The sequence below is a fragment of the Clinocottus analis genome, unplaced genomic scaffold (genome assembly GCF_023055335.1).
Source record: "Clinocottus analis isolate CAN_PGR_092001 unplaced genomic scaffold, fCliAna1.0.p SCAF_7, whole genome shotgun sequence".
Taxonomy (NCBI): Eukaryota; Metazoa; Chordata; class Actinopteri; order Perciformes; family Cottidae; genus Clinocottus; species Clinocottus analis.
The window spans coordinates 7010314-7036077 of NW_027176229.1; the positions used below are offsets into that span (position 1 = coordinate 7010314).

Genomic DNA, 25764 nt, shown 5'->3' on the forward strand with positions numbered 1-25764 from the left:
TTTCCTTTAGGATATGCTGCATTAGGCATTATTTCAAATGCATTTTTCAATATTATTCATGTTTTATAATCATTCTTTAGGACGTACTTGGACACATTTTCATCATCTGTTTCAATATGTGTTTGTACGTCAATGCAACACACCACCTCCGACCTTTTCAAGGAGTTGTTTGTAGGATTGAAAGAGGGAAGCTGTGTTTCCACTGTCAAACAAGTGTTTTAGTTTCACGTGATGTTCGGGTATCCACCCCATGTAAAACGCAGTCGAGAGTGGCGTTGAATTCACTGGCCCTGGAAATATGGATTCGGCATGGGGTCATGCCATATGTACACAGGAATATTAGTAGAATATACATGTTCATTATCCATGCAAACAGCTTATTAGGAACCCTTCTTGTTTTGGAATAAGGGCAAAAAAACTGAATATGTGGTGCATGTACGTTGGTTATGTTCCAGCCTCCTATACTGGACTCGCTCTAATTAATTCATCCAATAAAACAACATTACCATCCAGAGCTCCAGATTCTTGCTCTCTGTCCCTGTACACCAACAACTTGCTTTGCAAGCCAGGTGATGAAGACACAAATGAAGACTTCTGGGTTCATTTCCCCCCAGGGAAGCATTATGTTTCTTACTGTTACACCTAATAGCACATTAACCTTGATCAAGCAACTGCAACTATTAGAGAGCAGAGATAATAGGGGAACATGTAAAATGAAGACTTTAAACCACTTGCTTTGACCTTAAAGTTAAGTCTAATGTCTTTTACAAAAATGTGTTGTCTAAAACATCCACCACTCAGACAAATCGGACACTTTATTTTAAAGAAATCGTGTCTGATGGCTAAGAATCTCTTGTTTATTCTTGAAAACTGGTTCAACGGAGGAGCAGGAGGAGTAGGAGGAGAAGAAAAAGGAGAACTAACACAACCCCTGTTGTGTTGCATTTGTCATCATACGGTTTGAATACAACCTTTTTCTTTCCAGAGTATGGAAGATTATAAAAAGCAACAGGTAAGTGGCATTTTTATGAAAGCTGCAAGAGCAATCTGTGCTTTAGAGACGTACTTAAACATGTGAACAGAAGTAAATGCCATGTTGAGTCCAATTTAATGTATAGGGGGACTACTCAGTGTGCTGCTTCTGTGAAAGCAGAAACTGCGAGAGAATGGTCGGAGAGAAATAAGAACCAGGGAAGATTTTCTTTACTGAATATAATAATCAGAGGAAGGCAGTTGGAGCCATAAGAAAAAGAAGATAATGATGCAGAGAGATGCATGCACTGAACAGGACAAAGGCAGAGACGCTGACTTAGATAAAGACATATATTAGATGTATTTTTCTCTGTGCAGTACTTTTTAGTCCAGGCAGTCTTACTTCTTGTGGAAGTGGCACATGTAGGCGCCCAAAGGTCAACATTCTTCAGTATCCTATTTATTGTCCTGTATAATTTGATATACTAATAAGTTAGTTTCAGAGTTGCAAAAGAGGTCAGTTTAGAAATAGATTATCACTCAACAAACAATATATGACAGTAACTAGAAGCGCTCGCACCGCTGACAATTTGCAGTATGTTTCATTACTTTGCTGTACTTATGAGAGAAAAATAAATTTGATTGATGCTCAATTGAAGCACATGAATAACTGCTTAAAGCTTATGGAAGTTTTATATACAACAAATCTTATTTTTTATTTCCAGATAAAAATGACCAAATAATGTGAGAGTAGAACAAATAACAAACAAAAACAACTCAGCCAACACTATCAGTCACTTGGTGAGTAGAATACAATTCAGTGTGCAAGTTGTCTGTGTGTTTATCAACCCCAAAGACTATTTATTGCTTTCATCCCAGCTGAGATTAATGCGGCTAATTCTCATTTTATCTCCTAGGCTTGTATAGATTGTATAAAATACATTTGTCAGTTGGAGAGGTTCAACTCAAAGAGCAGCAGAGAAACAAGGACACTGACACACATAAAGAGAAAGAGGACGGACTGAAGCAGAAAGACCAACAAACACAATGACAATCACACATGATGACTCAGTGTGAAGTACAGTATGCACACAGAACATTATAATATTCCTGCACACGGTACCTAAAACACAAACACTTCCTGAAAGGTTGCATACATTCTCAAACAAACAAACAACAAACACACAAACACACAAACACACAGTGGCAAAAACAATTGATTCTCCCTCCTTGGTGGTGTAAAAGCATTTGAGGTGAAATCGATGTTGAAGCTTTGTGGAGTAAAGGCATTCTGGGTATATGGCGTGTGTACGTGTGTGTGTGTGTGTGTGTGTGTGTGTGTGTGTGTGTGTGTGTGTGTGTGTGTGTGTGTGTGTGTGTGTGTGTGTGTGTGGTGACACAGAAGTGTGGGTGTAACTACCAGAGAGGACTAGCTGGTCCTTAGAAGTACATCTCCCCTCTGATCCTAGGAAATATCCACTAATCCCTTGCTTGACACCCCCCCCCCCCCCAACACACACACACACACACACACACACACACGGACAATATATGCAGGCCAAATAATGAAACAAATGGCTACTATAGAGTAAAATGAGTCTCAAACTGTATTTATGTCTGTAGTCTCTCTCTCTCTCTCTCTCTCTCTCTCTCTCTCTCTCTCTCTCTCTCTCTCTCTCTCTAACACACACACACAGCATGTACCCTCTTGTCGTGTTCATCTTGCTTGTTAACTAACTAAGCAACGACAGCACCAAGTTCAAGATGACAGCTTTTTAATGAGGGAGATACTAATCACTTTGACCCTCAGTCTGTCAACATTCCCACTGCTGAAAATGCTGAAATGCTCAACTAAAAATAGATTCAAAACATCAAACTTCTCTGGAAAAGGTTTCCACGGATTGAAACGGCGCATTAAATACTTTGGTTGAATGCTCACTGAACTGAAGCTGCACAGAGCATGAATTCAACATCAAGCGTTGCCCTCGTTCCACCTTGTGGAGTCAAAGAAGGTGGAGTTCAGTTTAGCAAAACGAGAGAAAGCCATTAAGTCTTTTGTTTTCTGAAGAACTGGTTTGGGATTAATGCATGAAAATCAAAGCTGTTGTTTGGCCTTTGGACTTAATGCTATATTGCATATAAATGTTAACGCTACAAATGTTGACGCTACTAATGTTGACGCTACTAATGTTGACGCTACTAATGTTGACGCTACAAATGTTAACGCTACAAATGTTAACGCTACAAATGTTAACGCTACAAATGTTGAAGCTACAAATGTTGAAGCTACAAATGTTAACGCTACAAATGTTAACGCTACAAATGTTAACGCTACAAATGTTAACGCTACAAATGTTAACGCTACAAATGTTAACGCTACAAATATTAACGCTACAAATGTTAACGCTACAAATGTTAACGCTACAAATGTTAACGCTACAAATGTTGATGCTACAAATGTTGAAGCTACAAATGTTGATGCTACAAATGTTGATGCTACAAATTAGAGCTTCATAAAACGGTTGAAAGGTATGCCTTTTGATGGTAAGACCAAGTTAAATGGAATATTACCCTGGAGACAGTGGATGTACCCAATGGCTTTACGTAGATCCCAGTACAAACACCACATAGGTCTGCTGTCTGCACCCCTCTCTCTTTCTGACTGATACTTGTGGCCATGATCTCATTACACTGTTGTCTTTAAGGATGACCCACTAGAATTGCACCTTGGAGTAAGGGCAAAGTGAGGGCATTACGACATACAATCCTTTTAGTAGACATGCAGTAATATATATATATATATATATATATATATATATATATTCTATATATATTCTTTACCGTATGGCAAAGTGGAAACATGCTATTCTTGCAATGGAAATCTGTTTAATAATCAAGAGGTTGCATCTAATCGGATGTATCCCTAAAAGCATGATATAACAAGCTGGACAAATAGCCTCACTTTGACAAATAACCTTTTCTTAACAAAAAAGAAAAGAAAGAAAAAAGCAAGTGCGAGTATTGAATTACACGAACAGCACAAAACACTTTTTACTTTTGTTTAGTTTGTTCTTAATTAACCATAAGGTCTTTCCATTTTGACAATCTCCTCTTATCCTTCCAAAATGAATCTTGGTTTAGGCACAAAGAGCGGGGGAGCCATTTAAGTTTGGCCCATTATCTGGGCATTTTTATTAATATCTAAGCTTGAGCACCAGTGTCAAAAACCAATTACACACTCATCTCGCACATGGCTCACATGTCAGCTGTGTTCTTTCAGCCATAAACATGTTTAATTGTCTATTTGCATCCTTTTCATGTGGTCACAGTCTGTGACTCTGGCACTAAATCCATAATGTCTGGAGACGGTGGACATTCGGTAGCCATAGAAACCCTTACAGTGAAGACATGTGTCCTCATCTGTCTGTAGCTTCATAAAGCATTGACCCTTCTCTATGAGAAATGGATCACTTTTAGGACACTAGCTTTCGTACTGGCCTACTTCTAATGGTTTGATAATGAATGAATAGATGAATACGAAACACATAACATGTATTTAACAATCTCATTTTCATGTCCAGCTCTTTGGGAATATATTAATGAATAAAAAAAAGGAGCGCAGTGCTAATTTAAAAAAAAAAAAAAGTTCAATTTGACTTTCAATTATGTAAAATGAAGGTCAGTGTTCGCTTCAGATTGAGAAGGAATTAAATGATAACAATTCAAATAACAAAGATGGTTGTCTTTGTTACAAAGACTCAAACTCAAAATGTAACCCGGTTGGAAAGAGAGGACTCATCAATGGCGGATGTCTCAGACATACACAGTTGCAGTCAGTGCTGAGCAGATGGGTCGTCTCATCATAAGGTGACAGAATCATGTCTGCTGACGCCAGACTTCAAGCCAATCCAATTTGGCTTTGAGTCCTCCATCCTTGCATCTTTGGCTTTTGGAAGAGCAGAAGAGCGAGGAAGAGATGCAAGTGCAAGAAACGCTCCCCTTCCCTCCTTCACTCGTTTATGTTACGGTCTCTCCTTTTCCTCCACTCTTTTCAGGCCCGCTCTCCCCTTTACTTCCTTTCTTTGTCCATCTCTCTCGCTCGTCCTCTCTTCGTGTCCCTCCATCTCTCCAGTAGTTTATCATAATCACATCCCCTCAGTGTGATGGAATACACTTAAGGCTTACACACACACACACGCACATGCACACGCACACCCCCCCCCCCCCCCCCCCCCCACACACACACACAACCACACACACAGGAATACAATCCACTTAAGCTTTATTACATGTCTGACTGTGCTTCTAACATGGGAGATTATCCACAAGCATATGTTAGAGCGCAAAGAGCAAGAGCTGCAGGTAGGATGTGCATGTGCAGACACAAACACACACACACACACACACACACACACACACACACACACACACACGCGTCTCTCTGATACAATCAGGAAGATAAGATGAATTCATGCAGAGAGATTTTTTTTTAAATGGCCATTCTTCAAAATGGACACAGGTGGACACCCGGTAACTGAAAAAAAGAGGGGGGGAGTTCACACACACACACACACACACACACACACACACACACACACACACACACACACACACCAAGGGCGTTGTAAAACACAGACAGATACAAAGTGTCTGTAGGGGGAACCAAAGAAGCCACCTCATCACTTATACGTGTGTTTGTAAGTGTGTGCGTGTGTGTGTGTGTGTGTTTGTAAATGTGTGTGTGTGTGTGTGTGTGTGTGTGTGTGTGTGTGTGTGTGTGTGTGTGTGTGTGTGTGCTTAATATGCACACAGATTAAACACAGCCAATACAATTGTATCTATGTGTGTGCTTGTAAAAAGTATGTGTGCGTACATGGCAGAGAGAAATTGTGTGCCCAGGGTGTTGGTGGAGTATTTATTTTCCCCACTCTGTGTGACCATGGAAGAATCTGTTTGTGTTTGCGCGGGTGTGTGTGTGTGTGTGTGTGTGTGTGTGTGTGTGTGTGTGTAATGCCACTATATGTAGTGCGGTCTAGCCACTTCTTCTTTTTCTCCACTTTCCTCAGATGACCTCAGGAATGATTGTGCACAAAACAAATACACAACCGTGGTCTTGTTAAAAATAATGCATTTACTTTGCATACTGGCATTTAAAATAAGCAGTCTGCGGTGCAACAGAATGAAATCGTTCATCAATTACAGAAAAGCAAGTGTATTGCTCCCAAAAGATGTGCACTCATTTCATATGAAGGAGTTTGTGCTCGTGCTTTGTAATTACTTTGCAGATGGGATGTTCTGCAATGAAAGTGTGCAATAGTAAAAGCACACAGCAGTTTTAGAAGCCCTGCAAATCTGTAGTAATGCATCACACGTGATTTCATTTGAATTACAGAAGGTTTTCAATGTGGGACTGACTCATTCAGGCCGTAGTAACAACAACACAACCAACTGCTTCTTTCGCCGCGAGTAAATTTTGATCCAGTCTGTCCGCGCCATCAGGACTATTCGGGCATGGATAGACAACACTTAAACGATTCCCTTGTTAGCTGTGTTTTGACCGTTGAGGGAACTAATCTCACATTAAATCAAGTAGAGGTCTAACCAGCTAAATTAAGTGAATATACATTATGAATTACTTCAAATAGAATAAGGTGCTAAGACACTTTATTCATCAGACATTCTACAAAGGCAGAAACCGATATCCTCTTCCTGGCTCCACGTTGACATGTATTGTAGTCAATGTGAGACTGAAATACCGAAACATTTATCCAGAGTTGCTTTCTAAGATTCCCTCCATAATTCTAACCCAATAGGAGTATATTGTTATAGTAATGTTATTTCCAGCCAAGGTGTTGTGTGCCGAGATGTTCTCCGAACAGAATAATGCATCGTGAAAAATGATGAATCTGTCATTTGTCAGCCAGGAATCCCTAGAGTCAGTGAAATGATGAGGCGGAGATGGGATGCAGATATGCATGCTTAGCTTAGATCAGGGGTCGTAAACTCATTTTCAGCCAGCGAACCGGAAAGAAATTTGTTTCTTGAGATGCAAGCGCATGAAACACATCGCCGATTATGCGGGAAACCATGTAGGTGACCTCTTAAAGGACACCTTCGAGGCATTTTGGGTACCACCATTCAGTTTGAGAGACCAGGATCTGCCTCTCATTTTCCCTTCAGTCTCTCTCAGTCACCATTCCCTTGTACGCTACACATTCTTTGTGTTTTCCTCCATCCTTGGATCCACCATGAATATTCATGAGTTTGTTATTTGCATTGCTGGCAACTGAAAGAGGCTGAGTACACAAAGGTGACAGCCATCAACCTCGGGAGGCGGCAGTGAGAGATGAGACAGCAGATGAGGAGGAAAGAAATAAGATGATAGGAAAAAGAATAAGAGAGAAACCGAAGAAAAAGTGAAATGAGTCAAAGAGAGAACAGAATACCAAATCAAATCGAAGCCAGATAAATTAAAATTGATGGCATTTGTGTTCCCACCTCAATGTAAACTGTTCCGTGTTTGAACCCGTCTTCATGTAGACGCCAAACGCCACCGTCCTGCCGAGCCGAACCGGGCTGGGAGGCACCAGAACCTCCACGTTTTCATCCAGTCTCAATTTTTCTCCTTTAGCAGAAACCGGGCCCATGGTCATTACCACAGAACCAGCTTGCAGCATGTCTTGAAGACCCCCATCCACCAGGGGGCTCCACTGTCCGCCGAGGCCCATGCCCAGTCCTCCGAGAGGCCCGACGTTTGCACTCTGTCCTCTCCATGGCTCATTAACGATGGAGGGACACTCTTGACCAGCTCCTTCCACTGGTATGATGGAGTAATACACATCCAGTGATGGTAGAGTCATTTCGGGAGGTCTTTTTCTCACTTGCGGTGGTGTAAACCAAGCTGGGGGAATCTCCAGACGGACAACACAGATGCCAGATGGTCCTACGAGCCGGCAGCCCGCCGAAGGTGCTGCTTCGCTGGTGTCACGGATGGCGATGGCTCTGACACATGGGAGGAGGGCTTGAGGAGGCGGGTCCGGCTCGTCCCAACGACGGCCTACCAGATAAAACAGTACCTGAGGGCAAAACAAGTGCCAACAAAGAGAATGTCAAAATGGATGAATTCGTCAAGATATTCTCAAGATATTACAAAAAATAATCGCATTCTGACACCGCGATTGACAACTGAAATTATGAATCACCAAAAAATGGGCCATTTTTTTCTTTTTTTTGCGCAGAAATATTTCTTTATAATAAGCCTACTCTTGAAAACAGCACTGATCAGCGTATTCACATCAACAAAGGATGAAATGACTGTGTGTGATGTGAAAGGTGTCGCTCGTAGTGACGAACGAACCCAGAGGGGGAATTACTACCAGACCGTTTTATATTCTTTCACCTTTTAACTCTCACAACTCTTACTTTCCTATCAGCCAAAGAATATGCTTCAAAAAGTCAACAATGATTATATAAAGATTGAATGATATACTACATTTATAGATAAAATTGTCTCATGAGTTACCTTTCAGTTTGGTCATGCTTCATGTCTGGGATTGGCATATTAAGTATATGTGAAGCTTAAATGATTTAATTGTTAATTAGAAGATGTATGTGTAAAATGAATTAATATTCAAACTAAAACATTAAACTGCCAGTACCTGTATCCAGGGCCGTGTTGAACCAACTTTGGGCACCACCACTTGACCTTTGACCTTCCAGTTCAGAGTCACCTGGTTGGTTGTCAGCAGCAGATGCGGTGGAGGGCCCTGAAGCAGCTCCACTGGGATCGGCTGCTGAATGCTCAGGTTTCCGTAGCTGCAGTTGACGCTCGGCAGGGAATGCGGGGCGTCAACGGCGGGTTCCAGTTGGTGGAGGAGGAAGGGCTCAGTCCGTGATGACAGACTGCCATTTCGCATAACATCCTGATTGGATTCCCGCAGAAAGAAGGCGGAGTCTGCACCACTGAGCTGGCATTCGACGGGGAGGTAGGTGGGGACGGAGGAGGAGAAACGTGGCTGGGAGGAGTCCGGCCCTGCCCCTGGTCCAACTCCTGCTGCTCCTGCTCGGCCGCCGGACGCTGAGGAGGAAAGTCAAAGAGAGGCGAGGCGAAAACATGAAGAAAAAAAGAGTAAAAGAAAAAAGCAATCGGTTAAAAAAAAAGGAAGATGATAGAGAGACAGAAGAGGGGAAGGGAGGAGAAAAAGAGAGGAACACGATTAACTTCATCATAATCATCAACAACAAACATACCTTTATTTAAACAGCTCATAAAGTCAACAAACCAACAGTGTGTAAATCCAAGACTCATTGACCTGTGAAATGCATTTGTATTGCATCCACACATACGCATATAAACACAGACACATCCATCAGCGTTTTCACATTAGGTCACACAAGCATTTCAACATAGACACCACAGTACATTGTGTTTCTGTACAAGGAGAAATGAGTACAAACACATTAGCTCTCGGTTGATCGACTCAGCATCTCACAGGGCTCTACATTAATGCATCACTTTTTTTTCGAATCCCCCTTGGATAGGCATTACGCCACCATATATCAAAAATGACACATTGCTCCACAGTTTATTTCCATATTTTTACATTCAGTTTGTATTCATTTCCTGGCGTATTTATCAGACATTTCGCAAAGATTGTGAGTTTAGAGCCTGGGATTACCGGTTTTGGAGCAGTATCTCATTTCCAAAGAAGACTAGGGGTTAGAATGACTGTGCTGTGATTGGAAGTTTTGATCCCTGCGCTTTATCCTCCATCACTTAGTATTTGTTATTCATCCGTTGTTTGGCTTGTCAGCATTATATTGTGCTTGCACTGAACCGCCAAACAGATCACGTATTGAAGCATATTTGATGTTCGCTAAACAGGAGCCACAATTAATTATATTGCGGTTCAGTACATTTCTGGAAGAGCTTGGGTCTTTTACGGCCAGTGTTTGGAAGTTAAGTTACCATAAAAGTTTCTCATAATTAAATTGTATGCACTTAAGGCCCCTTTTAAAAAGTGACGAGAGCCTTAACATGTAATTTGGTGCCAAAGTTAAAACAGTTTTGTTTATTTCACATTGGAGATTTTATTTTATTTTTTTAAATTAGTGCTTCCCTCCCTGGCTTGAAGTGGATGGGACTCAGTTAGAAAAGGTTATTTACGCCTGTGCACCAATCAGGATTTTGCTAATTATGACTCAGATGATGTTGTGTTTTTTGTTTATTTTTACTTTGATTGTTGCTCATTCAGTTGTGAATATTCAGTGTTACAGAATAATACTTGAGATTTTCAAGTCTTTGGGGGCGTTAAAATTCATACATGTTATTCCTACAGTCCGGGCATCGGGCTTTGAACTAACTTCACCCGCCTGCGTCATTATTAGATGCTGACAACAACGGATGTAGAGCTAAAAGCGAGACATCCTCTACAAACGAGAGGGCTGGTGGATGAGTAGAAGAAACACAGGACTTTGACGAAGAGATGTGGCGTTCGGGTTCCGTTTGTTTAACCACAAGTTTAGTGGTATTTATTATGTTGTGTCTCGTCGTGACACCATGCTCCTGAGCCATATGATGTCACGTCCCTAGCTGGTATTACATTACTAGCATATTTAGTTTAGCCGAACTTTGACATATATATATATATATATATATATATATATATATATATATATATATATATATATATATTATTATTATTATTATTATTATTATTATTATTATTATTATTATTATTATTATATATTATTGTGTAGAAAAAGCATTTGGAGAACATGAATACATTAAATGGCTGTGGCCATAGAGAGCAATTTAAAATAGTGTGTTTTATTGTAGAAAAATAGGATTTCCATCTTAACACAATAAGGAACTAGCGCTGGCACAAACACAACCCATATACAAGTGTGTGTGTGTGTGTGTGTGTGTGTGTGTGTGTGTGTGTGTGTGTGTGTGTGTGTGTGTGTGTGTGTGTGTCCTAGAGTAGCGGAGTGTGAAAATATAATGAGGGTGGGACAGCATAGCGCTGTCTGGGGCAAGTCATACTGAGGCGACTTCACAAAACAATAATAGCAAAGAAATAAAGTGATACCTCAGTGCAACATGAATAAGCAGCTGATTTGGTTTGGGTGTGTGGGCACGTAAGGAGAAGAAGGAGAAAGATAGGAATAAGGAGAGAGGATGGGAGACTTGGAAAGAGAAACATAAAGAGGCAATAGTATAAAGTAAAGAATAGTGAGACAGAGGAAAAATGGGAAACTAAATGGAGTGAGACGAAAGAAAGGGAAAAAGAAAGGGGAGAAGACGGGGTAAAAAGTGCACAAAGTGTAGTTTGACTGATTGTAAATACTGTTCTGTTTCACAGGATGGCTTAAACCTCACTACAAATGACACAAACTTGTCTGCGGGTGAATCTTTGTCACTGAAGATTACTATTAAACTTTTTGAATATATGGATATGTCTTCTACCACCAACATTGTGTACTTATTACGAGTATTCAGGACACAATGTAGTTAAATGCTGACAAAGGGAACAAAAACTGAGAAGGAGAATAAAGTTTCCATATTAAAATGTAAGATTATACAGAATGTAATGTTTGTATTCATGTGCTGTATGAGGTTAACACTTGTTTTAAGGTTGTAAGAAGAAATACATATTCATTGATTTCCTCTATAATTTAATAAGATAAAACTATCCAATAAAAGGTTGTAAAACATATTTACAAATACAGTTTGCGTCGTATTAAAAGTTGACACCATGCACATTTATGTAGGCAGGGTCACAGAGCTGATCATCCATATTGAGTGGTTGAGAGTAGGGCTGCGACAACGACTCGACAAAATCGATAAAAATCGATTCTTAAAAAAGTTGGCCACGAATTTCGTTATCGATTCGTTGTGTCGCGAGATTATTACGCCACTCAATAAGTTGTGGAGATGTTTGAGTATTGAACAAAACAGTTGAGCAGAGCCGAGCGCCGCAGACTGAAGGTCCAGGAGCTTCTGCAGCGCGCTGTACCTTCTCGTGTGTCGCTGCATAGTCGCGTTGAGTGTACAATAACTTAGCAGCTAGGCTAACCATTGTCGTTAGCTCGCTAGCTAGGCGCTCATTCTCCGTGTTTTGAGCTGTTGGGTTAGATAACGTCTTCGTTTTAAAATACCGCGGAGGCTTCAAGAGAAGAAACGAGTAAATATCTCCTCTGAGGTGAAGAACGCAGACCTGCGTTCAACAGTCTGATATAATGTGGCTTCATGCAGAGGGAGTGCTGCTGGGATTTGTAGTTCAATATCTAATGAACAACCTTTGTTCAGGTAAAGTGCAGTCCGTAAGTTATCCGTTGATACATTGAGTTATTACTTCTGGAATATCATCTCTAGTTCTCTGAGTTCTGAGTGTGTGTCTGTGAGTGTGCATGTCAGTGAGTGTGTGTGTGTCTGTGCATGTGAGTGAGTGTGCATGTCTGTGTGTGTGTCTGTGCATGTCTGTGAGTGTAGAGAACAAGTTTTGACAAATCCTGTTAAGTTTTCTGATTTGTATTTCTTTAATTTTTATAAATTCTTTATTGTTAAAATGTGTTGCACTGTGAATTTGCACAGTTAGTTCTGTTTTTGTAATAAAAGGTTGCAAATTAATGCCTTAAAATGATAATTTTTTTACCCGATGAATCGAAAAAATAATCGACCGATTAATTGATTATTAAAATAATCGTTAGTTGTAGCCCTAGTTGAGAGTCACATGCGAAAAAAGGCTGGTTGAAATGTAGCCAGAGCAAATTTTCAAATGCAGTTCGTAATCATCTGCTGTTGACAGACCGCGAGGTCATGTGGTCAAAACACACCCACACATTAGCCTCACTAAGCCTCAGTTTTTTTCTTTTAATATTTCCCCATTATTATGGGCGTCCTTGAGGTGCAAACGCCTGCATGTGTGTCTGTGTGTGTCCACGGGGGTCTGATGAAGCATATGTCCCAATCCCGGACAGGGACCTCGAACAGCTGACACACACAGACAGGCAAACACACACACACACACACACACACACACACACACACACACACACACACACACATACATTCAGGCAAAGCTTTTTTCATGCAGGCAAAGGTTGACCAGGATGGAATTATTAACATTGTATAAAATTCTGGAAACAAATATCTCCCTTTCATCTCAGATCATATCTCATTTTCAGATAAATGCCACATTTTCATTCGTCTTTGATGGATTTGCTGTCGCTGTTGAATTTGGTTGCTTGTTAAGTTAGCAATATGAAAATGTAAGCCTCTGCTGGAGTCAAAATAGTACATTATTTCGTACAGCGTTATCGTGAACTGAAAAAATAAAAACATAAGATGTAATGATGCAATCTGGCATCCAAACACTAGTGTGCAATTGGCTACTATTAAACTTGGCACGGTCCAGATTACCTGGCATCATTACTTTGGCAACCACCAACCACAACAGGAGTCCATACCCGCTGTGGCCTGCTGCACAATGCTTCAGCGTGTGTGTGAAAAAGTGCCGGTGTGTGTGTGTGTGGATTATTGTAGTGGTTCCCTGTCTTGCATGGTTAAGAAAATGTGCAAATACTGCATGCATACTTTTATATACGTAATTATGAGTGACGAAGTATACTGCAAAAATACATATCTGTATGTATGTGTGTGTGTGTCTGTGTGTGTGTAGGTGTGTGTGTGTGTGTGTGTGTGTGTGTGTGTGTGTGTGTGTGTGTGTGTGTGTGTGTGTAGGTGTAGGTGTAGGTGTGTGTGTGTTATGTAAAATTGGAAAGGAACAAAGCCAGATGTACAGAGATTTGACAAGGCCCATCTGTGATCCTTCTTCCCCCACAAAATGCTCATCCTGCTTTATTTCTACACACACACGCACACACACACACACACACACACACATGCACACGCACACGCACACACACACGCACACACAGCCAATAATCAAAACACATTGGAGCGTGTAGGACAGGAAGAACGAGAAAAGAGGAAAGCCGGTAAGATGGGTTCCAGTGAAAAGGAGAGATACCAAAATGTGATTATGTCTAATATCAGCTTGATAGTGTGTTGGTTATATATTGACTCAGAGTCTTATTTAATTAGAGACAGGCACACTAACATACACACACACACACACACATATTCAGGGCTATCTTTTACATCCTCCTAGTTAGGGTATCTGCCTGCAACTGTGTCTGTGTGAGACACACATGTAAGACAAGTAGGACCAACTTAATGTTGCCCCCCTCCCACCCACTCTCTTCGCCCCTCCTCACACACACACACACACACACAGAAACACACACACACACACACACACACACACACACACACACACACACATATACAGTATATAATCCAAAGCTCCATGGAACCTTTTTGGGCATACTTTTATTTTCATATTCAGCCAAAGGTGCATTGGTATGGTGCAAGGTTGCCATTCATTGCTAAAGCAGAAGGTGTCAAAATGCTCCACAATGTTATTTTTGATTTACTGTTACTTCCAATTTTCCTTTAATATATGAGAACCGTGTACCAACTACTTTTTTCTCCACTCTCTGCTCCCCACCATCTGTTTGCTCCTCTTTGCCAGTCCCACTATTTGTCTTGCTTAGGTTGATTTGCACACTTGAACAAATAGCTATTCCTTGTAAATTCTTAGAGCTGCAAAGCTATTCCGAAGATGCAGTAGAAAGCAAAATATTTCTGCAACTGCTTCCCTTCTTCCCAACTGTCTGTGAACAACAAAATGTCCAAAATTGACGAGAGTTTGAGCATGAAACATCATTTTGTTGCTTTTACTTCAATCAAAGCTTTTTATCCACAGAAGTAAATTGTCCCCCCATCCACCTGGTAAAAAAGAAAAAACACAGAGCAGACACAGCACAGCAAAGAGAAATCCATCATGGGAGAATTTCCTGAAAAGAATTAACTCCATTGATCACACAGATGGCACACTATCTGAGAGAGAGAGACGGAAAGAGACAGGGGAAGTGAGAGAGGTACAGATGGATGCGGGAAGATATATAGACAAGGATGGTGTGAAATGTTGAAGAAAGGAAGGAGACAGTGTTGAGGAGGAGAGGTAATATGGTGAAAGAGGATGAAAGAGGGATGAGGTTTCTATTTCTGAGCAGAACATTCATCACAAGCATGAGTTTATTTTGGTGGTCTCTCTATCTCTTTCTCTGTGCCTGTCTCTCTAGCTACATCTCCCTAATGGTGGACATTTTTGGAATATTAAAGGAGAACTCCAATGATTTCCTACATGAATGACACGTAACAAGTCTTAGGGAGCGCTTGATTACATGGTTCACAATAAACGTAGAATGTTGGGGAGTCTTTGGCAATTAAACCCCATGTGATGAAGTCATATTCTGGTTGAAGTGGAGTAAAAACACTGGTGGTGGTGGTGGTGAAGAGGGAGTGGCCAGAAGCCAAACCAAAGTCAATTAGCATCCTTTGTCACGGTGGACAAACACATTGCCAGCCTGCAGAAAAATACAGGTTAGGATGGTTCAATTACAGGCCATCACCACGTAATGCGCTATCAATTAAGAAGTTCTGGTTGAACTGATGATGATGAAGTGGAGCGGGACTTCTCGTAGCGGAAGGAACATTGGGCAGCGTGTGGGACGAAGACTCTGAGAAGTTTGTACTAAAATGACAACTGAAAGCAACGATAAGAGTGAACACCCATACTTAGCAGAAACCGGAGAGAGACAAAGATTAGAATGAGAGAATAGATGAGAGTGTAAAAAAAAAAGTGTCTCCCTGACCGAACTTCCATCAAGCTTCATTCATATAAAGTCCTCTGTGGCTCTGGTTGGGACTTTGTTCAGTCTGAGAGAATAACCCCTGATGATGTTGAAGTGATATTATCGTGGCTTGATCTTAGAAACTACGAATTGAGAGCTGAAAGCTCGCGTTACAAGATGGGAGTGCAGCATTTAGAAGACGTGGTCCTTATAGCTAACAGCTGTATAGGAACTTCAGTCAGCTAAAGTAAATGTATCCTTCTAGTAGAAGTACATCCCCTGATTGTATTACGGTGCCTCCAAATGGGAATAATAAAAACTTACAATGCTTTTAACTCAACCATGATGTTACTAGACAATTTGGATAATTTGCCAATTGCCCCAATCTCCTAAAAGCTTGCTGTGTTTCTACAAATAGTTACAGATAAGTAGATGGATTCTAATTAGTGGTACAGGGTCTGGGGAAAGAAAATGTGTATTTCTTTTCTCCTCCGAAAACACTGATTACAGCTGTCCTTCCTTGTTGATGCAGCTCGTGTACCCCTGGTAGAATAATCCCCAACACTCCCACACACACACACACACACACACACATGCACACCACACTTGTTGATTGATGTCCCTGTCATTGGGTCAGTGGAGTCACATTTCCCCAGATATGGTCTGACCACCACCCCTCTCCACTGCCACACACACACACACACACACACACACACACACACACACACACACACACACACACACACGCACGCACGCACACACACTCGCTTGGACCCAATATCCCCCCTCTCTCTTTTTATCTGTCTGCCTCTTTTTCTCAATTCCGTCCTCTATACCTTCCTATATTTGCTTCCCTCCCCTCTGTTTGCCTTTCTGTTTCCCATTACACCTTTCCACAGAAGTAATTTAATGGGAAGACAGGGAGACATGTCACAACTAATAATTTCACATAAATCATCTGCCTCCACCATTCTCACACTTTTTGAAGACATGAGAGAGAGAGTCAACGACAGAAAGCCAGACATCACATTTGTTTCCACTATTCAGAAATGTCCATGCTCATGGACCGTTATCAGCCGATTAAACAGCCGTCATTGCTCCTATTCGAATGTTACAGATCGGCCAAACTGCACCAGGAAGTTGTGAAACAAATTTAAGTATAGGCAACTACTGTGGTTTAGCAAAACATTACGGTTTAGGGTACAATAAGTACTACGGAAGCACCAACAAAGTTCTACTACACGCTTACGCATTTGTATTCGTTTGTTATTCCTTCATTGTGTGTCCAACCAAGAGCAAGAAACTCCGTTGTGATTTACATGCAGACTTATTATGAATGTGTTTAGTTAATTTACTGCAAGGACCGAATAGCTTATGCAAACTTTCTTATATCTTCAATGTCCTCATCACTTTCCCCCACTCTATCCATCCATCGAATGTCCAGTGTCTCCTTGAGAAGTACGAGGAAGAAGCTGAGGTGTACTGACTGAACGATACGATGGAGGAATCAAGGAATTGGGATTGTGGATTTTGGGATTGTGAATCATGGCAGGACAAGTTGCTGTGTGTGTGCGTGTGTGTGTGTGTGTGTGTGTGTGTGTGCGTGCGCGTGCGCGTGTGCAGGGGGTTCATTGCACTCGGTCTCCCAGAGTGTGTGTGTGTGTTTTTGGCAGCAGCAACAGGGAAGTGTAAAGAGCAATTTCACATGGTCAGGAGGAAGGAAGGAAATACCTCTCAGAATGGAAGTTGAGCAACAAAGATCAAAATGGTGGAGAAGTGTGCAGGAGATGCAAAACTCACACTGGCTCACACACACACTACATTCGTGACAACAAAATACAAATTCAAGATGTTCTTTTCAGGTTCTGTAATAAGAAAATCTTGTGTGGAAAATCATCGACAGTCTACATGACGTGCAATTTCGACACAGCCTGGCACAGTTCCACTGGTCTGTGTGCCACACTGAAGTATTATGCAATAATCTCTGGTTCTTTATAATTCAGGTGGAAAATGACCACATCAAACACCCCAAAAGCTGGTATTCCCAATTGAATTGTTGTCTTCCCAACGTGCACTGCTGGTACACTGATTGAATTTTGAGTGTGTAAAAGCACTTTCATTTTAAAGTATTGTTTCCCATTGCACGGTGACAAGCATGTGTTGGCAGCAGAGTTGTGTTTGAGCATGTCTATTATAAAGCAGATTAAGAAATACGGTATTAGGTTTCTAAAGAATTCAAATTAGTTTGTAATGAACCACATTATCTGGTAATAACTGTTTCAGTGATGAAGCTTGATAGGGTTTTTCTCCATCTTTATATTTGCAAAGACTAATCAACTTCATTTTGGTGAGTGTTCGGTGTCAAATGCTGAAATTAAGCCAACATTGCAGTGCCTCGCCCCAAAATAGCATTCAAGAAGAAGAAGAAGAAAAGTTAGAGGCAAGAAAGTGAAGGATGGGAAAAGTGAAGCGCGAGCACGACAGAAAGAGTAAGATAAGTGAGGAGAGCAACAACAAAAAAGAGGATGAGACAAGAGATAATGGAGATAAGTGTAGAGAAGAGCTGAGGAAAGAAAAAGAGGGGACACAACCAGAAAACCAAAATGAAGTAGAAAACAGAGGGAAACATAACCCATATGCATCCTTTTAGATATATTGAAAGTGATGTAGTGACGAATGTGTGTGTGTCCATGCCGGTACATAAACGAGCATTTTGTGTGGGACTGCATGTCTGACCTTTGTGGTTAAAAGGAGTGGTGAGGCATGTGCTGTCAAGACTAATACAAGCCATTATATATCTGCTTACACACACACACACACACACACACACACACACACACACACACACACACACAGAGGTTCACTTGTTGTGACACAGTTTGTGAACATGCCGCATTGATGGAAGATGTCCCAGAGAGGGAGAGGAAAGAAAGGAGAGATGAACGACTTAAACAAGAAAGAGTTGTAAGGAAGAAGAAAAAAGTGGTATTTTCTACAACTCTGAAGCACAAACTGACAGAACGATGAAGGACAAATTAAAAAAAGAAGAACATAAAGGGACGAGAGGAGAGCTCTCATCAGACACAAATAAGAAACAATAAATGCTGATTTGCTTTCAAGGATCATATTTGTATGTAATTGTTTTCAGTATAAAACATATCCAAGGACTTCTACTCTTCCAACAAAGAATATTCATTATGGGATGCTACACTCACAGGGTCAGCAGTAATTTCATACAGATGGTAATCATAAGTAAATACACTTCAGGCAGACACACAACTACACACAAACATAAAATCACACTTCAATGCATATCTGTCGTCGACATGTGTATACATGTCCAGACATGACCATGTGCCCTGAGGAGCTCCTGATCACCAGTGGCCCTATGAAGCAATGTTTTAACAAGCGTCCTGCCAACTGCATCTCGCATTAATCCATACAGACAGTTGGTCGATGTTAAAAGTAGCATCCGTCAGTCAAAGAGGAGAAGAAGAAGACGTCAAGGCGATGTGAGCAGCAGCAGTTTAAAAGTGTGTAAGTATTCTTGAAAGCACAAACATTCAATGCATATATATATATATATATATATATATATATATATATATATATATATATATATATATATATATATATATATATATATATATATATATAGATTCCACCTTTTTGTTTGGCCTTGAGGATACAAACAATGCAGTTAGGTGCAAACTTAATTAAGCTACAAGAGTTACCTTTAAAGTAAATACATCAATGATGTCACATCCTGTTACAGTGCATAGCGTTCAGCATCGACCATCTAATTGCAACCCATCGATTTCCCCTCTGGAAAAACCCTTATAATAACAGCCTGAAGGAGCGGGGGCATTTAGCTAAGGTTGAAGAAGACGTAACTCTTGTATTGACAAGCTATTTCCTCATAAAAGATCTTCCATCTGAAATCTTAAATTATTTGGTTTTAACCAATTTGTTAACCACTATGACTTAGAACTAGCTATTTCTATTTGATTGTATCAATTATACGCTTTCTTATTGTCCATAAAACATTTTGTGCGGATCTATATGTCTTTATCGCTGACTGTCAATCCAAACTAAATCATTAAGAGTCAAAGCAAAATTTTAACATTTAAAATAAAGAAGCAATGAACTTTGACATTCCTGTAGTTTGAAAGCTTTTCAACCGGTGTTTCAGCTCAGTCGTACATGTTGGCAATGTGGACTTTTTTGCATCCAGGCCGAACAAGTTAGATACAACAAGCGAAGTGCAGAGCTAATGCCGAAGTATATGAAGCGTGAGTTATTGAAAGTAGCACGGTATGGCTATGATTATGATGTGCGAAAATGTCCGCAAAGGACAGGTGGGGGAGGTGGTGGACAGGTCAATGGAAACACGAGACTTCCAGGAGCTCGCATCGCTTCCACGCTGAGTTCGAGCTTGTTACGCAACATTGCGTAGGAAAGTCCGCAAAGGGCGGTTGTTTTAATTTGTTTTCCGGTAATTGCATTGTTTTCACAATCCTTACCATGATCTTGACAGATTAGCTTGACTATTCTTTCATGCGTCGCGTGTTTCTACTGGCGCAATATGATGGTATCATGACACATATTTTTGTTTGAGAAACGTGGACATTAAATGTACAATTCCAACGTTTTTTTTTTTCTCCTGGCGACGGGGTTGTCAGCTGATCAGAATTGAGTATTTTCAGTGACGTGGTGACAACATTTCAAATTCGTGAACTGCATACATACAGCCGCTTATGCGGGTCTTTTAGATTTGATTCAGAGGTTTTTATTATGACTGATTAGACAATTCAGCTCAATAGAATGCATTCACAGCTTTCCATTGTACAGCATGCCCTTGTAATCCTTGTCTAATCTGTTTACAACTCTAATCTGGTTAGGCCAATCTGATTCATGTTCAACAGTTAATTATTCTGATTGATGTACTAATAAAAGGAAGATTATCACACAGTTGACAGGCACTTCTTGCTTTGTCTCTCCTCATTTGGTTCGTATCAGCCTCGGTCTTTTTAATTCTCAGTTTGGCTGACATCTTTGGGTTCTGTTTATCGGGGACTTTTTATCGGCGCTCATCCCCTCCGTCTCTCTTCCCTCCGTTGTCATCAGTCTCTCACTCCCTGTTTATCAGTCATTCTCTGCCTTATTGCTATCGATCGCTACAGAGGCCACATGAGGACACACTTAATTAAGTCTGACAAGTGCAGGTATTTTTATCTCTGCATCCAAAACACTCCCACTCGCCCAAATGCAAGTGCGCCAAACTCAAACACACCCGTCCGCACGCACACACACACCCACTCAAACACATTTTAAACCTCAAACTGTTTCTTAATGACATATTCTTGACTTTTGGCTGAAAATCATTTGTGCTAATTGTGCCCTTGTTCAACTTTGACATTTTGTGAGCGCATGTGCAACGGGAGGCTGTCAGTGAATATCAAAAACACACACACACAAACGTACACACACACACACACCTACACACACACACACACACACAACTTTGAAGAGCTTTCGTTCCTGGAAGGTTGTTACACTCAACCTTTGAATGCCATTAACCTTAACCTGGAAATAAACATTTAAAGAGGTGATGACCAATAATTATACACACTTTCACCTTCCAAACCTTGACAGATGATGCAAAAAAAAATGCACTCACACACTGTTGCATGTGCACACGTCAGTCTTCATCATCGCCTCCCCTCGGGTCATCCATCAAACACGCAGCTGTGTTAATGCGCGAGTTCTTTATGCAGAGGTGTGAACTAACATTTCAGATTAGCCCGCTCATGTTGATCATCTGTTGATCACATGGTGTGTTATTTCTTGTCTCTGTGTCTGTGTGTGTGTGTTTGTGTGTGGTGTGTGTTTGTTGACAGTAAATGTATATATGTGCATGTATGATATATGGGTAAATGACAGGTTACAGTTATAATTAGCTGAATGAATGGCAGCATAAATGTGTGTAAGTGTGAGTGTTGTGAGTGTCAGCTTTAAGAGGTTTATTTTAAAATGAAATCTGGGAAAAGTCAGTTTTATAATTATAGATCCAGAATTGTATAAGTGGAAAATAAAAATTGAAGATATCAGTTTAGAAATGAAGGCCACCAATCAAACCAATATTTCCGATACAGGAGCACAAAATAGAGAGATTATGATCGTCATGATTCACTTCAGGTTAAGTAAAATGTTCATTTGGTATTGAACTAAAGTCCGTCTCTTGCTGAAATGAGTAACAAATGCTCCCTGGTGATACAATGAAGTGACACACGTAGAGACATCTGTCTTTCCTTCGATATTAGATAAAAGTCATCAACCATTTGAGAATTACAGACAAATAATACAGTGAAATTGAGAATAATGCGTCCTACACGCCACCATTTGACTTGCTATTAATCTCTCAACCTTCTGTCTTTGAGACCATCCACTCTCTCCAGCCATTTATCTTCCCCTCCGTCTCGTCTTCCTCACTCCATCCCTCTGATCTCAGTATTTCTCATAATAATCCTATTAAGCAGAAAACCCCATAAATTGAACATCTGATTTAAATTCTGAGGTCAAACATTTAAATATAAGACAGAACATTTGTACTGGAAGGAGAGTAATTACAGTGATGCGGTAACTTCCGATAAGGTCATAAGTTACTGCAGGGTCGAGTGTGAGAGACTGAGGGTGGGACTAAGGGAGCGTGACTGACCCCTTTGGACCTTTTCAATGTACAACAATATGGTATACTTTGTTGCTGACAGCAATGAAGCCTATTTGTCATATCTTACAAATCTTAATAAAAGAGTAAGCAATCATAGATGTCATGATAATATTAGTTATGGGTATTTGGTGGTTTATTTAAAGGGTAATTTGGGTGTTTTTCAACCTAAACCTAAATGGGGAAAACAATTAAAACAATTGTTTTTTACGTGTCCAGTATTGAGCCAGAGATCTGCAGACGGCAGCCGCTAGACGGGCTGCAATGTAATCGTTTGAGACGTCGTTCTGAAAATCACAATAACACACATTGTCAAAGTCAGCTTTATATTTAGCCATGACATTGAACATCTTTTAGATAGCATTACGGCTACGTTCACACTGCAAGCCACAGTGCTCAATCTGGTGGGGGTTTTTTTTGCTTAGATTTTTGTTTTGCTGATTTTTTTGTTTGGCTGTTGGCCAGTGTCACATCTCAGTGTGAACATGGTCACATCCTGAACTGATCTGTATGTGTGAAAGAAAAAATAACAAAGATGTCAGACGCTTACAGAAGTAAGCATGAAGGCATGAAGTTAACTTTGAGAGCTTGCAGTGGAAGCAGGCAGACGATCACTGTCAGAACTGTGGCCGATGTTGATAAAGTTGCATGAACTCTGTGATGACTGTTCAAGCTGCAACTGTTGGGAAAAAAAATGTGACCAGTTTGTGATTTAGCACCACGTGTGAACAAGGCCCAAATCAGGAATGGATAGATCAGACTCCATATGATTTGTGGGCCACTTGTTCCCCTCAGTGCGGACGTTGCCAAAGCTGCGTCGTCTGAACTCCAACACAACAAACCATGACAACACCGGCGCTGCTCTCCTCAACTCATCCACGTTTCCACCGCCGTCCTCGAGCAACATGACACATTGACAAACGGTAGGAACTGGATTGGGTGAAAGGTCAATGTTTGTTTTCTGTCGGGTGGTTTTTATTATGTTGTCAGTTACTTTTAATACCACTCTGAGCACTTTTAGAAACCATACATTGAGGGTGAGGAATTGCCCCGAGCATGTAGCAGCTGCTGTCTGCAGCGTTGTCCCTTAATACCGGACCAATTGTCCCCACTTGTCATTTAGCACTCAAAACATCGGAAAAATACTATTAAAAAAAAATACTAAGTATCTCAAACAAGTTCAAAAACTCAGAACCAGAGGCTGTCTGACTGTACGGAAATGCATCCACACAAAATAGTACTGTTATTTAAACGTGTATGTACTTTTTCTTTTAGCTAATTTAATGCCTCACAAAAGAAAATAAAAGAGCGACGACTTTAAGCTGTAGCAAACACTCTGATCTGAAGAACAGACGCATGTTGCCATGGTGTTGTGACTTGTTAAGTGTTCATGATGTGGCTTTCTTTTTCATTCATTGCGTTGTGTTCAGTGATTTTGCCGGAAAAGTAATTTCCCTCAGCATGTGAGGTGTTGATTCAATACGCACAAATATAACACACGTTCAATTAAGTTACAAGTATTGGATCCTATTGCAGCACCGTTGCAATGCTAAGCAGTCATTGAGGCTGGGAGCTAACACCCACCAAAGGCCGGCTGGATGTGGTTGTAAATAAGACTGCACAGTCAACTCGGGACCTGGCAGCCAGCCATACCTCATTTGAAGGTGGTGTGTGTGTGTGTGCGCGTGTGTGTGTGTGTGCGTGAAGATGTAACAGTGTACGATGCTGGTGAAAGACTCTGTAGACAAAGATGTAAGATCTCTGATTCAGAAGTGAAGGATGTAAAATAGATACATATGACGGCAAAAAAGGGAGGAATAAAAGGAGACAGTTGCATGAGGTAAAAGTGTTGCATGGCGTTTATCAGGAAGTTCTATTGTTTCCTGCTTGTGGCTTTGCAAGACGGCAGCATTCGCCGCATACACAAATAATACAACCAAACAAAAGATGTGCTGACACTGATGAGAGCAGGAGACTGCATGAGTGGTAGCAGTACACACCCACAGTGGGAATCGGAGTTCAACCTGGCCTCTTTATGAAGGTAAAAGACAAGCAGCAGGAGAAAGGAGCAGCAGAGAGGTGCAAAAAGCAGATCCCTTTCACCACCTGTTCTCCAAATCTCCACCTCTGACTTCCTCCCATCATTTAAAGCAAAATTCAACAAGTTGGATTTCTCAGACAGTTTGCAGTGTGCACAGAACACTGAATGACTAATTAAATGTGGCAAAAATAATCGGTTGTCATAATCGTTAATGATTAAAACAACAGTGTTTCATACCAACTCAGGACACTCTGTCATTGTCCCTGTCCCTGGGGCTACGGCACGCTGACACATACTGATCAAGCAGCGCCGTGCCAACCCCCGAAAGCATGTTTTTTTTTTTGTTCTCCTTTCTTCAGTAAGAACAAATCCTTTCGCATATAAAAATACCCTGTCTCTTATCTTCTCTCATTTTCGAGGTCGTCCAGTTTGACAGAAATTAGTTAGCGGCCTCACAATTGACTAATTCATCCATCATCATCGCTGCTGCCCGTCCTCACACGTCAATCATTTGGACCGATCGACTTATTCACACACGCACACACTGATAAAGAAGTCATACCAAGCATACATTGAGGACATCATGGAGCGGAATATAAATGGTGACCTCTGTTGCCCGTCACTGGCTGGTACATAAGAACTAGATGCATCCTTTGCTGTCCCTTTCCTAAAAAAGAGCCTGCAGCCAAATTCACTACTTTCATGTTTTCTCGACTGCAGCCTGTTGCTGCCACACCGCCCGGTGGCATTTTGGACTCAAATGTGTTCATCATAAGCGATGCATTAACAAAGTCAGTTCTCCGTGTTCTGGCTTTTACGCACGTATTTGCACTTAGTTATTGCTGGGTGTTTTCACTCACAATTACATTTTCGCAAAGCAAACTCTAAGTCAGATTACCTCCTGACACGAGGGGTTTTATTCCTAATGAGAGAACTGGATATAAACCTTTGAGTATGATCTCAGATATATGTTACTCTCAGATGTTCTAAATTACAACCCAGGCGATTAACCTGCTAATTGAGGTTCATTTAATTAGAATCACTGCGAATTGTGGCTTGATGCTGCTGCAAAGAAGTCTTTAACCTCTCTTCTCTCTTTCTCTCCAGTGTCCACAGTGCAGAAACAGCCAGCTCCCCATTGTGTGGCTCATCTTTCAGTAATTGAGCTCGCTAACATATTGTTGTTGGTGCACTTTGGTTTCTGAACTGCTGACTGTGCAGCATTATGCCCAGGGGGAGGGACTTTAAGCCCATTGCTTAG

At 40.9% G+C, this 25764-nt stretch overlaps 1 protein-coding gene across 1 annotated transcript in view; it reads right to left on the reverse strand.

Annotated features, from left to right (window-relative positions):
- The window catches only part of si:dkey-215k6.1 (transmembrane protein 132D), a 215291-nt gene that overhangs the window by 136952 nt on the left and 52575 nt on the right, over positions 1–25764 (reverse strand). The window contains exons 2-3 of the mRNA XM_068604864.1: positions 8631–9049; positions 7471–8048 (exon numbers count right to left, since the gene is read on the reverse strand). Of these exons, the coding sequence (XP_068460965.1) occupies positions 7471–8048; positions 8631–9049 (997 nt within the window). The remainder of the gene's footprint in view (positions 1–7470; positions 8049–8630; positions 9050–25764) is intronic.